Source organism: Saimiri boliviensis, chromosome 6 (assembly GCF_048565385.1).
Source record: "Saimiri boliviensis isolate mSaiBol1 chromosome 6, mSaiBol1.pri, whole genome shotgun sequence".
In the NCBI taxonomy this organism is placed as follows: domain Eukaryota; kingdom Metazoa; phylum Chordata; class Mammalia; order Primates; family Cebidae; genus Saimiri; species Saimiri boliviensis.
The window spans coordinates 39,314,052-39,328,151 of record NC_133454.1 but is presented as its reverse complement, the minus strand read 5'-3'; the positions used below and the strand labels follow the sequence as shown (position 1 = coordinate 39,328,151).

At 34.5% G+C, this 14,100-nt stretch overlaps 1 protein-coding gene across 4 annotated transcripts in view; it reads right to left on the bottom strand.

Annotated features, from left to right (window-relative positions):
* Positions 1-14,100, bottom strand: part of DYNC2H1 (dynein cytoplasmic 2 heavy chain 1) — a 402,876-nt gene that overhangs the window by 202,436 nt on the left and 186,340 nt on the right. For all 4 annotated transcript variants that reach the window (XM_003923764.4, XM_003923763.4, XM_074400491.1 and 1 more), the window contains 5 exons: positions 9,273-9,338; positions 7,481-7,531; positions 6,640-6,717; positions 3,388-3,519; positions 2,198-2,270 (listed from right to left, as the gene is read on the bottom strand). In XM_003923764.4, the coding sequence (XP_003923813.1) occupies positions 2,198-2,270; positions 3,388-3,519; positions 6,640-6,717; positions 7,481-7,531; positions 9,273-9,338 (400 nt within the window). The remainder of the gene's footprint in view (positions 1-2,197; positions 2,271-3,387; positions 3,520-6,639; positions 6,718-7,480; positions 7,532-9,272; positions 9,339-14,100) is intronic.

The following is a 14,100-nucleotide window of genomic DNA, read 5'->3' as shown; positions in this document are numbered from 1 at the left end:
AAATTTAATTCAACATCATATATGAGCATCTCTAACAAAAAGAATCATTTTTCTTTTTTTCTTTTTTTAAGACATGGTCTTGCTCTGAAGCCCACACTGGGGTGCAGTGGCAGAATAACAGCTCACTGCAATTTTGAACTCCTGAGTTCAAGAAATCCTCCCTCTTTAGTCTCCTGAGTAGCCGGAACTACAGGCATATGCCCCCATGCCTGGCTCATTTTTTAATATTTACAAAAAACAAGGTCTCACTATGCTGCCCAGGGTGGTCTCAAACTCCTGGACTCAAGCAATTCTTCCCTCTCAGCCTCCCGAAGTGTTGGGATTACAGGTATTGAAATCACCTTTGCAAAAATTAAAACAGGACATTATGACAGTGAAAGAGCTCAGACCTAACTGATCCCATCTTGCTTCTAACCTTTAAGCTGCTCTTGTTCATTCCTGCATGTAAGCTGAACTAACCTTGGGAAGGAATTTAGTTTATGGTTTTGTAAGTACCCAATGGATTCACTATGCCCGTTGCCTAGACAGAGCTGATTTACCTAGACAGAGCTGGTTGTGCGGTAGACTGGAATTTTATTATTACTCAAATCAGTCTCCTTGAGCATTCAGAATCAGAGTTTTTAAAGAGGATTTGGCAGGGATGTGCTTAGGAATTGAGGAGTGCTGTTTGGTCAGGTTGGAGATGGAATCATAATGGGGTTGAAGTGAGGTTTTCTTGCTATCTTCTGTTCCTGGGTGGGATTGCAGAACTGACTGAGCCAGATTACCAGACTACATTTTATCAGCTGATCCATCTAGTACAGGATCTGCAAAATATCTCAAGCACTGAAGTTAGGTTTTACAATAGTGATGTTATACCCAGGAGCCATTTGGAGAGGTTCAGACTCTTGCAACCAGAGGCTGCATAACCCCTAAACTGTAATTTCTTTCTTTCTTTCTTTCTTTTTTTTTAAAATGAGATTGAGGCTCGCCTTGGTGCCAGGCTGGAGTGCAGTGGCATGATCTGCTCACTGCAACCTCCCCCTCCAGGGTTCCAGTGATTCTTCTGCCTCAGCCTACCAAGTAGCTGGGATTACAAGCACCCGCCACCATGCCCCGCTAATTTTTCTTTTTTGGTGGGTGGGGGGTAGAGACAGGGTTTCACCACATAGGGCAGGTTGGTCTTGAATTCCTGACCTCAAGTGATTCATCCATCTTGTCCTCCCAAAGTGCTGGAATTAGAGGTGTTAACCACTGCGCCCAGCTCTTAAACCATAATTTCTAATCTAATAGGGAATATATTAGTCCTACAAAGGCAGACTGATCCCCAAGCAAGAAGGGGGGTTCTTTTTGGAAAATGCTATTAATCAATCTTGTTTCAGAGTCAAACCATAAACTAAATTCCTTCCGAAGGTTAGTTCTGCTTATGCCCAGGAATGAACAAGGATAGCTTAAAGGTTAGAAACAAGATGGAGTCAGTTTGGTCTGATCTCTTTCACTGTCATAATTTCCTGTTTTAATTTTTGCAAAGGTGGTTTCGGTTTGACTCTAAAACAAAATTCACAATAGTCCTTTTAAAAAAAGACCCCCTTCTTGTCTGGGGACCAGTCTGCCTTTGCAGACTAACAAATTAGCTACAAAATCTGAAATTATGGTTTAAGGGTAATGCAGCCTCTGGCTGCAAAAGTCTGAACGTCTCCAAATGGCTCCTGAGGATAATATCACTATTGTAAAACCGAACCATTTTCTGTGATCCCACCCAGGAACAGAAGACAACAAGAAAACCTCACCTGAAACCCTCTATGATTCCATCTCCAACCTGACCAATCAGCACTCTCCACTTCCCAAGCCACCAAATTATTTAAAAACTCCAACACCCAATGCTCAGGGAGACTGATTTGAGTAAAACTAAAACTCCATTCTTCTGCACAGCCAGCTCTGTGTGAATTGCTCTTCCTCCATTGCAATTCTCCTGTCTTGCTAAATAAGCTCTGTTTAGGCAGCAGGCAAGGTGAACCTGTCGGTGGTTACAGGATGAGCTACTGTGCCCAGGTGAGAATTATTTTCCTCAAACAAGTAGAGATTGGAAGATAAATAAACAGAATGAATAAAAAAGACATTATGACATTTCTAAACTAAGATTAAAATAAAATTAAATGTAAATTAAAAACAAATAATTCAGGTCAGTGGTCTAGTTCTTGAAAAGCATCATACTTACCCAGAGTTTTACATGCAAAAAGAGCCATGGCACTTTGCAGTCTGTCTGGTCTTAGCGCCTGTACTACAAGAATCTTAAAATAAAATGCAGAGAATATTTTAAAAGAAGAAAGTTCCTGCAAAACCTTTAAACAATAATTAATGTTAACTAATTAAACAAATGTTTACTAAATATGGGAACACTTATCATTGTTCTGTATTACTATGCTTTAAACTGTCACAATAGGTATATAGCAAGTCTACATCAAAAATATTACTGAAATCCATTTACTTCCTCAAGCCTACCATCAAAAGTAAACATAGGGCTAGCAATGTCTTCTGACTCTAATAAAAGGGTAACTGGCAGATGAAAATCATGGTATGGGTGAGGCATTTCTGGTGACAGCAAACAGAGGCCCAGAAATCCTCCCTAAAATTTTCAAAATTTTTATCTTAAAAAAAAAAAATAGAAATAGCATCTTGCCCTGTCATCCACACTGAAGTGCAGTGGTGCAATCGCATCTCACTGCTGCCTTGAATCCTGAGCTCATGTGATCCTTCCACCTCAGCCTCCCAAGTAGCTGGGACTACTGAATCATGTATATCTATGATAGTCCTAGATGTTTAAGTTTTATTTTTTCTTAGTCATTTTCCTTTTTGTTTAAACACTCTTGGGGAGATAGAATTCACTGTATATGGAGACACAAAGGTGTTAGATCCAGGGAATAGATTAATGGAAAGGTCATTTCCTGGAGCATCAACTTCTGAAGAGCTCGCCCACTCTCTAAGCCTTTCGACTAGCAAAAAAATTTGAGCAGGACCTGCCAGTAGGTTTCATCATTCTGTTTTAAAATAGAATGTGAAAAATCCCCTATAACTCACTATTAGGTCTTTTCCTTAAAAAGAACTCTGGGAAATGATTTTGAAACCTGTACAATTTGTACCTTAGTTTCTTTCTGAAATACATTTTTCCAATTACAAGATCCCCCTGGGGTCTGAAGCAGAGAGAATAAGAAAAGCCACAGTGAAAGAAACTCTACCCAGCAACTTTAGTGTGATTTAATTGTCAATAAGGTGGCAAAAGCAGCAAGCCCTTCCCCAAATACGTCATTAAAGGTAAAGTAACACTAAAAGCAAAGTCCTTCAAATGGCTTCTGAATAATAAGAGAAACATTAAACACTTTTTTGCATTTAGATAAGACTAAATTTTACCTGCTGAAATAAGGAAACTTTCTTTGCAAGAATAGATGGAAACTCTTGCTCACACATTGAATTATGATAAAAAGTACGCCACAGAGCTGCATCTTCAAGGCAGAGGGTCTGATAAAGACTGGGGAGAGCAATCTAAAAAATAAAAATGGCCATATATAGTGAGCTATAAGGAAATATAAGCTCATATATTTGTTTTTTAAAAAACCTAAAAGTGAGAACCAATTAGTTGGTGTTTATTACTCATTTTCTACATTGTGTTAGCTTGTCTAATTATTTCTAGGTCAGCAACACTATAGTAGACTCATCAAATGTTAAAGCCAGAATTAAAATACATTTCCAAAGTAGTACTAAATCAGTATTCATAAGTTAAATCTTTTCTCTGTATAAAAACATTTGTATCTAGCTATCGCCACCTTGTGGAGAAAATAAATACTGTGATTAGGATCAAGTGTAAATTTTAAGGATTGTCATGTTAATATGTCAAATTTCATATTAATATTGACAAAGACTCTCTTTGTCAAAACTTTGGTCAGGCTCCTCTGAGCTCTCTTTAACTAGACCTCAATCAGGACTTCCTGTCCTGCTTTGTAGTATCCCATTTTAACAAGAATTTTGTTAAGTAACTTTAGCAAGAATCCCTACCTTTAATAACCAATCAAATTCCTCCTCTCAACTGGTGTGGTGGCTCACTCCTTTACTCCCATCACTTAAGGAGGCCGAGACAGGTGGAACATCTGAGGTCAGGAGTCTCAGACCAGCCTGGCCAAGATAGTGAAACCCTGCCTCTATGAAAACAAGAAATTAGCCGGGCATGGTGGCGGGAGCCTGTAATCCCAGCTTCTCGGGAGGCTGAGGCAGAAGAATCACTTGAATCCAGGAGGCGGAGGTTGCAGTGAGCCAAGATGGCTCCACTGCACTACAGCCTGAGCGACAGAGCAAGACTCCATCTTAAAAAAAAAAATTCTTTCTCTCCCACCCTTGTTATCTATTGGTATCTGATCACTGACCCTCACCACTTAATCCTTACCCTACTTCTTGGGTACAAATTCCCACTTGTCCACTCTATATTCAGAATTGAGCACAGTACTATACAGAAATCTCTTTTCACCTATGGCAATAGTTCTTTTGAATAAAACGTATCTTCACAGCTTTAATTTCTGTACAGCTCTGTTTTTCTAAAACGATATCAAATTTAATAACAAAGAATGTTTTTTCTAAACCGTATTTATTTATGCCTCTATTTGTAGACATGCTGCTTCTGTTGTCTCTAAATGGTCTAACCCCTCTTTGCTACCTCATAAATTTCTATACCACATTCAATATTCCCTTTAAACAATATCATCTTTCAGAGGTTTTCGCAAACATATTAATTCCCTCTACCTCAAACTGTGTTCTCTTTTCACAAATTTTCAAGAGTGGGCTGTAAGATCAGAAATGTAAATCTCTAAAAACAAAGAAATTTCTCTGAAAACAAATGAGAAATTTAGAAGATCTATATCTTCAGTATAGAACTTCATATAATATAAACATAAATCAAGTATATAAAAATGCTTTATCCAAACATCTATATTTACATAAAAATGATCCATTATACTGCCCAAATTTCACTATAAAACTTAACTAAAATTAAACAGCAGAAAATTAATTACATTTCAATTTAACTACTTTTTAGTAAATGATCTGCGTCTATTAAAATAACTCTTGATGGTGGTCTGTTAACTTTAGTGACATTTAGTATACAAAGCCCCATCATTACTAATTTAGGTGTGCTATACATTATATAATCATCGTGTATTTGGGTACCTTGTACACTGCCAACCATTATGACAAGGTAATTATTTGATATGCTCTCTACAGTGTAAGTTTTTTCATGGCAGAGTCTCTTAAATATTAAAAAACAGGCATCTGTTATTTTACTTGTATAAACAAAAAACCAGAGCTTATCAGTAGTTAGAGCAATAATAACAGATTTTTTTTTTTCAGGACTATTAACAACAGAGGAAGCAACAGAGGAAAAGAGACTCCAGTATAGAGCAGGGCTCAATTTTGAATACAGCATGGGCAAGTGGAAATTTATAGCCAAGGAGCAAAGTGAGGTCAGTGGATAAAAAATTACTAAGCAGAAATATCAGGGGTACAGAGATTTCTGGCTAAACCAACTTAATAGGATTCTTGCTGAAGACAGGCCAAAGTCATCAGAATCACCTGGTGAATGGTGGGAAGTGAGGAATCTGATTACATAGCAAGAGTAATCAGATATGGAAGATGAAGAAATTCTCACTAAACCAACTTTGCAGGGTTCTTGTTAAAAGTAGATTTTACAAGGCAGTGCACAGATGGGCCTAGAAAAAGGTTCAAGAGCCTGACTAAAATTGTCAAGTAAAGACTGTCATTAGCATTATACCAAAGGGTAAACACCAAATAAATGATTAATGAAAAAGAATGGAGGCTATAAAGCAGAATCCCCCTTATTTTTTTTTCATTTCATTTACTCAACAAATATTTATGAAATGAAGGCAGTAAAGACTAGTGGTGAAGAGCCCAGACTATGCAGCAAGAAACCCAGTTTTAAATTCTGGCTGTACTTCCTAAGTGACCATAAACAAGTTACTATATATCTCAGTGCCTTAATTTCCTCATCTGTGACATAAGGACAATTACAATAGCTACCTCATAATGTTATTGAAAATATTTAGTGAGATAATCTATTTTAAAATTCTGTATTATGCCTTGAACATAGTAAGCCATTAGTAAATCCTAGTTATTCTTACTGTTTTTATCATGTGCTATTATAACATTAAAACAGTTGTGAAGAAAAGCAGGGGAAGAAAAGGAAAGATGGAAACATATATGCATAGATTTGGAGAAAAGCGTATTTGTCTTTAATTCTCACAAAAATAACATTTTAGCCTAAGTAGTTGAAGAACACACAACTGTTGAGAGTTAGGCTTCTAAAATGCTTTTTCTTCCCCCATGTCACCATCCTCATAGCTTAACTTACCTTTGTGGCAGGGGTGTGGAGAGAGAGAAAGAAAATACTATATTTGGAAGGCATGCCATCTCATAATGAAAGGTTTAATAATTACTGATTAAAGAACTAATCACAATAATTATTTGGTAACTTTTGGCTGGGGGAATTTATGTCCTATTAAAAGTGTTAACACTGATTATGAATAAGGAACAAAAAGTATCAACAGAAACGATGAAAATGTAGAAGAAAGTAAAATATGTCTCATAGTAGAAAAGCAATACCTTTAAGGTTGCCACAGCCCAGTTTCGTTCCTGATCTATCCAAGACGGAAGTTGATCACGTATTCTTTGTTGAGAGTCCTTTAATAAAAGCAATTATTTTCCTTAGGACACTTGGTAAAATTCAGAGTTTAAAAAATAGCATTAATTAGCTATTTTACTATTTTGAAAAAAATGTTCATTCTATACATTATTTCTTTTCTATATATATATTTTACAAGTCACCATGGTAAATTATACGTAATATATGAGGAATTGAGAACCATTTAAGCAAATGTTGCAATCATTTTTTCATTGTGCTTAATCTTTCATGAAACTTCAGAAAAACTCAAATGTCATGAGAAACAGTCATAAAAGGTACATTATTTTTAACTGTATCTTACATTTCAGACATAATCTAGGTTTCATGTTATATTTGGGGTATACTGCTGGAAGAATATTATACATTATGTATTCAAATAGGAAATTATTAGAAAAAAGCTAAATTTGAATGAAGTTATTAAAGTTCTAAAATGTAATTTTTAAACTTCCATTATATAAGAAAAATCATCATGTTATAAGATTTGATTTTTTTAAAGATTATAAATTTATCCTTGGAATAAAATACAAAAAAACTACATTAATTTCTTAGTATTACATATTCTCAGAATATATGTCTTTAAAATCAACAAATATACTTAAGTCTATATTGTGGGAAATACTTAAGAGGCCAGAATATATTCTTCTAATCAAAGTATAATTTCAACAATAATTTAGAACACCTCTGAAGCAAATTATATTTCATGAACAAAAAGCCAGAAATATTTTTTCTAAAAGCAAAATAGATTTTGTTATTTTAACTTACGGCTTTCCTTAACATGTCTCCAACAACCACACCTGTAAACGTATCCCATTCCTAATGAATAAAAATATAGGAACACAAAAATATAAAAATGATAACCAGCCAACAATTTCTAACTTTCCCTATAAGATAGCTTAAACTGCAGTTCTCTAAATAGACAGGGAAAAAGAAAAACAGCTCATTTCCATCTTACCACTTCTAGTACATTAACATTATAAAGAATGAATTAATGTGACAACATAAAATATTAATATGAAATCTATTAAAAATAATTTTATTAAAACAATAACTCCATTATATATGTCAGTCTCAACATCTAAAAATTTAAATGTCATGTTCAAATTAACATTTGTCACTACCTGTTAATTGTTTTTCCACAGGCTATTTGTTGCTAATAACTAAGTAGTAAGGTGCACTCACAAATTTAAAAATAGTTATCTGGTAGGAAAAATTAAGAAAAGTTATTCTATTAACATATCTTTTCCCAATGATTGGAAGAAGATGCATTTTTTTTTTTTTTTGGCCATAGAATTAAGATTAATCAAGTGTTATGGAATCTAGTGCTAAGAAAATCTATGCCTTCACCGTGGCGTCCCCAAGTTAGACAATAATGGATACTACTATACTATTTGTTACACACTGGCCAGTAAATAAGCAAAATACATGAAAATTTGAGAGCAATGTGGAAAAACTACCAAACAACATATTTTTCTCCTTCACTCACCTGGCCACAGGCTCTTCCTATTAGAACTATACAGCACAAATAAGTAAAATATGAATGAGTACTACTACATTATGTGAGTCAGAGAAAAATGTTCTCCTTTCCCAATGATAATTTATTTATACTTTAGGAGAGAAAAATAGGAAATATATATATTTCATGGAATATACTGATCATGGTGAAAAACATATATAGGAGGAGGAAAATACATCAAAGTTAACAGCAGAAATAAAAGGGACCAAGTTAATAAATTCAGGAGAAACCATTCAAGTTAGCCCGTGCATGTGGAGTCAGAAAAACAGAGAGAGAACATGGGGAGAACTGTGAATGGTGTGCATTCTTTCAACTATTATATTCAAATGAAGAGAACCAGAAAACAGCTAAAACTTGGCCAAGTAGAGTAAAGTAGGTCAAAGTTGCACTTTCCATATACCATCCCTTGGCACCCTGGCTACTGGACTCTCAGTTTATGATAACGGCATAACATTGAGAAAAATTACTTGCAAATAACTTTTTTAAAAAATTGTAAGCAGACAAGAGATGTTTTTGTTAGCTTCAGCTCAATGGAGGTCTTTTTAAAGTTTGAGGAGGGGTTACATAGCAGACTAAAAATTAGATCATAAACAAGGAAGATAAGTTATACATAAAAAGATTAACACAAACCTGTAGGCTCAGGAAAACTTCTGAGAACTGCCCACCCACATGCTTCACCTGCTGACTCTTGACAGGTCAGTGGAAGCAATAAATAATGTAGCTGTGTACCAATATTGTCGCACTTTTTATATTTATGAACTCTACTGCCTAGGCCAGGAAAATAAGAAAGCTGACTCTTCTGTTACCCTAAGTAAACCTGGGTTCAGAAAAATGTAGGCATTTTGGTACATTTCTTTCCCTAACTTACCATCACTCTGGAATGTTAGGATCATCCACAGGGAAGAACCAGAAATCACCATTTTATTGTACAAATAGGTTGATATATAATTTCTAGCCTAAAGTAACTTCTAAACTAAACATGAAACCACCCATTAACAAATTTCTATGTAACTGTAAAATTTGTCCTTTAATTTGACTTACATTTTCTTGAAAAAGTTCAGGATGCATGCCTCGAACAAAATGCAAAGCGAACATCAACTGATCAGCCTGCAAAGAATAACAGATATTTTATTGCTTTTTAAAATTTTGTGTCTTTAGAAAAGCATAGTCCTTAAATTTTGGCTCACAAAAATCTCTATTCTGTATTCACATGACCTACTTTTATCAATGTAAGAAATGACTACTCAGATTGCTTTCTACATCTTAGAAACACTTCAAGTCAGAGATGGAGTCAGAATAAGTGACCAAATTTTTAGAGAAAGCACTAAAAATTAAGCAGTGGGCCCATGTCATTAAAAAAACAAACCCAACTAACTTAGCCAGCTGAAACATTAATACAATTGTGAAATTTAGCTTGGTTGTTTTTCACCAGATGCACCTCATGCATTAGCAATCTTCAATTTGTCACTGTGTAGGTTTAAACATATGGGTGACTACATGCAATTATGACAACTATTTTCTCCTTACTATATAGATTAATTTCCTAAATCAAACAAAAAACTGTAGTGAACTCCTCATTTTCCACACAAGAAGAAAAGTTATGCCAAATAAGACCAAACAACAAATAATTCATTCAATGTGTTATCACTTACATAAAAGAAGTTTAAAACATGAGTAACTAACTGAGGTTAGATAACATAGAAAAAACTATCAGGTAACCCAGCACCTTACATATAAAACAAAAGCAGAACCAAAACCAGGCTGTCAATAGACAGGTATCAAAAAAGGCACCAAATCACACAGAATGAGAGTTATCAAAGGAGAAGGTCATATCTACCTTATCAGAAAACTAGAACACAGAATATGCTCAAAAATTTCTGAGTAAAGGAAGGAGGAAAAAAAGAAGAGAGGATAGAAAGATAAGGTAGAAATTAAGATTCAGACTTTCAGGAGCCACCTAAACGACAAAAAGAAAGAAGGAAGAAACAAAGTCAAAGAACGTAGGAAGTGAATTCAATAATGACAATACATTCTACTAGGTGCTGCCAGTAGTCTTAGGAGGATCATACTGTGACTTCAACTCGTTGAAATTAAATAATATATTCATAAAGAATTGAAAACCAATTATTTTTTCATAAGTAAAAATTGGTCCAATTTCTAAGAATATATTAAATTAAATAAGAGCCACAAGTTTATTTAGGGCATACAAAATTGAGTAAATGAAATTATGTTTTTATTAAAATATAATAAAACATCTTTCTGGCAAAATAATACTGTGTCAGACATATAGTATGAAAATGGATAACTGCAACATGATATATCAAAAACATGTCTCTTTAATACAAGGTAACTATGCAAAATAAGATTTGATGTTTAATATTTTAAATGTTGTGGAAATAAATCAGTTTGTTTCCATTTATATAAAGACTATTTTTGGTCCACACAGTGTACTAACTCTACTCTCCATGAGACTGGGTAGGCCTTGTTCTCCACTGCATCCCTATTGCCCAGAATAGGCAGGTGAATTACAAGTATTTGTTATAAGAAGAGTCTCAGTAAATGGGCCTTAAGAATCCACACAGAGTGCGATGGCTCATGGCTGTAATCCCGGCAATTTGGGAAGCCAAGGCAGGCAGATCACTTGAGGTCAGGCGTTCGAGATCAGGCTGGCCAACATGGTGGAAACCCTGTCTCTACTAAAAATACAAAAATTAGCTTGGTGTGGTGGCACATGCCTGTAGTTCCACATACTCAGGAGGCCAAGGCAGGAGAATCACTTCAACCCTGGAGGCAGAGGTTGCAGTGAGCAGAGATCTCGCCATTGCACACTCCAGCCTGGGCAACAAGAGCAAAAAAAAGGAAAAGAAGAAAAGAACCCACACAGGTCCAGAATCAAGAAACTAGATAAACATTCTATCCCTCCTATTTTGCTATCCAGGTGACCTTAGCCAGAAACAAATTATATCATCTCTCTTGATCTCAGTTTCCTTCTCTGTAACAGGGGGACAATAACATTAAATACTATCTACCTCACCATATTATTTTAATAATTAGATTAGATAATGTATCTGAAGTACTTGGCATGATACCTAGCACACTCTAAAAGCCCAATAAATGTTAGTTATTATCATTTTATTAGTACTAATAATAATGAATAAAATGAACCCTACATTTTATTCAATCACTATTAATTTTTTTGTCTACAGAACACAATTACCAACTTGCAAGGAATTAATATAGAACATCAGCAATTGGTGTCTCATTTCTAGAAAAATGGAAGATGAAAGACTAATTTTCAAAACTTTCCAGCTACAAATACTTAATTAAAATATTAGATAAAAGGTCCTCAAGCATCAGAAAAAAAGAGTAAATTAAAAATCAGAGCATCATTAAAACCAGCTATAGCAGTCTTAGAGGAAAACAGTCATGGTAGCTGAGGGCACAACCTGTACCAGAGCCAACACAAGGAACAATATTAAAAATGAAATATCTTTCTTTCTAAAACTTGGGCCCTTAAATAATTACATTATCAGTAAAAACATGAACTAGAACAAAAGTGCCTATGCTCACAAGAAACAACAAATTTACCTGGAATCTAAGCAAAAGAAAAGTGTCTTCTGAAAAAAATTAAACATCATACTTGTGCCGAGCACAGACTTAAGGCATAAATTTTAACTATGGACTGACAAGGAGTCCCTAAACAACAGAACTAATTGTGATGTCACTGGGTTACCTGGTAGGAGTCTAGGCAAGCTTGCTTTAGAGAACTACTCCCTTACCCCAGACCTCAAAGAACTCCAAAAGATAAAGTATCACTGAAGATGAGTTCACAGTCCAAAATCATCAGCAGGAGAAAACAATTCACTATAAGCAAGAGTCATCAGACACATCAGAAAAGAAGACTAAAACGTTAAGTATTTCAGATAATAGAACAATCTGAAAGAGACTCTCTAACAAGTATCATTAAATACTCAAAAACCTAAGAAGGAACTAACTATCCTAGAAGTAAACAGCACTTCTGAAAAAGGCAGACGAAGGAGTGGGAAAGAACTCCATAATTGTTTAAATTAGACCCAGATGAAGAAAAATTTGTTAAATTATAGTAAAATGAAAGAAAACCCTAAGCAAATTACCCACATTAAAATAAAATTGGAACTAAATTTCTAAAAAATTGAATACAAAAAGCCATACATGTGATAATTTGAACACACATTTAGTATAACTATATGAGCACAAATAAATTTGTGAAGAATAAAACCGAATTTTTAATACCTGTTACATAAGGTTTAAAAGGAGGTAACAAGTAGGGGAGGGACTGAAAAGGAGACCTTTTTACTTGATTTATATATATACATTATTTGGCTATTACAAAGAGCATGAATAACTTGTAATTTTAAAAGTTAACTGGCATATGTTAAAATAAGAATCTTAAGGCCATGCACTTTATAAAATTCCTGGTATAAATAAGGTTCAGAGATTTAAAACTTTAATAGACTGCTGATGAGAACAAAATTGATGCAGTCTTTTTTGGAGGGCATTTTATGTGTTTCTTAACATTCTACATGTCCTTAAATTAGGAAATTTCACTTCTAGAAATTTAAGCAAAGGGATCATGTATGTGCTTCTAATAGGAAATAAGGATAGTAATTGAAAGATTATCTTCAACAAAAACTGAAATAACAATATCCAAAAGTCTATCATAAATAATCAAAACAAAATAGAGCATAGTTCATTTTGTAGAAGGAGAAGGAATATGTTTATAAAAACATACATATATGAATAAACATCTGCAAAAACAAATTAAAATAGATACCAACATTTTAATCAGTGATTTCATTTGAAGATTGCAATTCCTTTTTGTTTTTTCTTATGTGTATTTTCTAAATTTTCTAAAATAAGCTTATATCATTTGTTTAAAAAAAAGTAAATGTTTATTAACAACAAAAAAAATGCCACCTATTAAGCACAAACCTTTCCACCAAGTTTTATAGTTTACACAGCTTTTGCCATATTATAAATAATACTTTATATCTAATATTATATGTATGTGTAATTATAAACCTACAGATTTTGATAAATATGAGATTGTCACAATTTATACAAAATATACATACAACAAAAAGACCTTCCTATAAATACTACTAGCAAGTGATTTCCTTGGCTACAAGAAAACCGTACCTACATAAGTAAAATTTATTTTATAAAAGTATGTATTGGCCGGGCGCAGTGACTCACGCCTATAATCCCAGCATTTTGGGAGGCCGAGGTGGGTAGATCATGAGGTCAAAAGATCGAGATCATCCTGGTCAACATGGTGAAACCCCGTCTCTACTAAAAATACAAAAATTAGCTGGGTGTGGTGGCGCGTGCCTGTAGTCCCAGCTACTCAGGAGGCTGAGGCAGGAGAACTGCTTGAACCCAGGAGGCGCAGGTTGCAGTGAGCCAAGATCACGCCATTGCACTCCGGCCTGGGTAACAAAAGCGAACCTCCATCTCAAAAAAAAAAAGAAGCATATATTGAGGGTGTGTGTGTGTGTGTGTGTGTATGTTTGTGTGTCTGTGTGTGTGTACATATATAGTACTCAATAACTATTTCTTGATTGACTGAATTAACAAAAACAAACATTAGCATGTACACAAATGTTCCACATCATATGTCATCAGAAAAAGGCAAATTAAAATAAGTCACTATTACACACCTATAAGAAAGGCCAAAATCCAAAACACTGACGGCACCAAATAATGATAAGGATATTGAGCAACAGGAACACTCATTAATTGCTGGCAGGAATGCAAAATGGTACAGCCACTTTGGAAAGCAAATTAGCAGTTTCTTAGGAAACAAAACGTATTCTTACTATAAAATCCA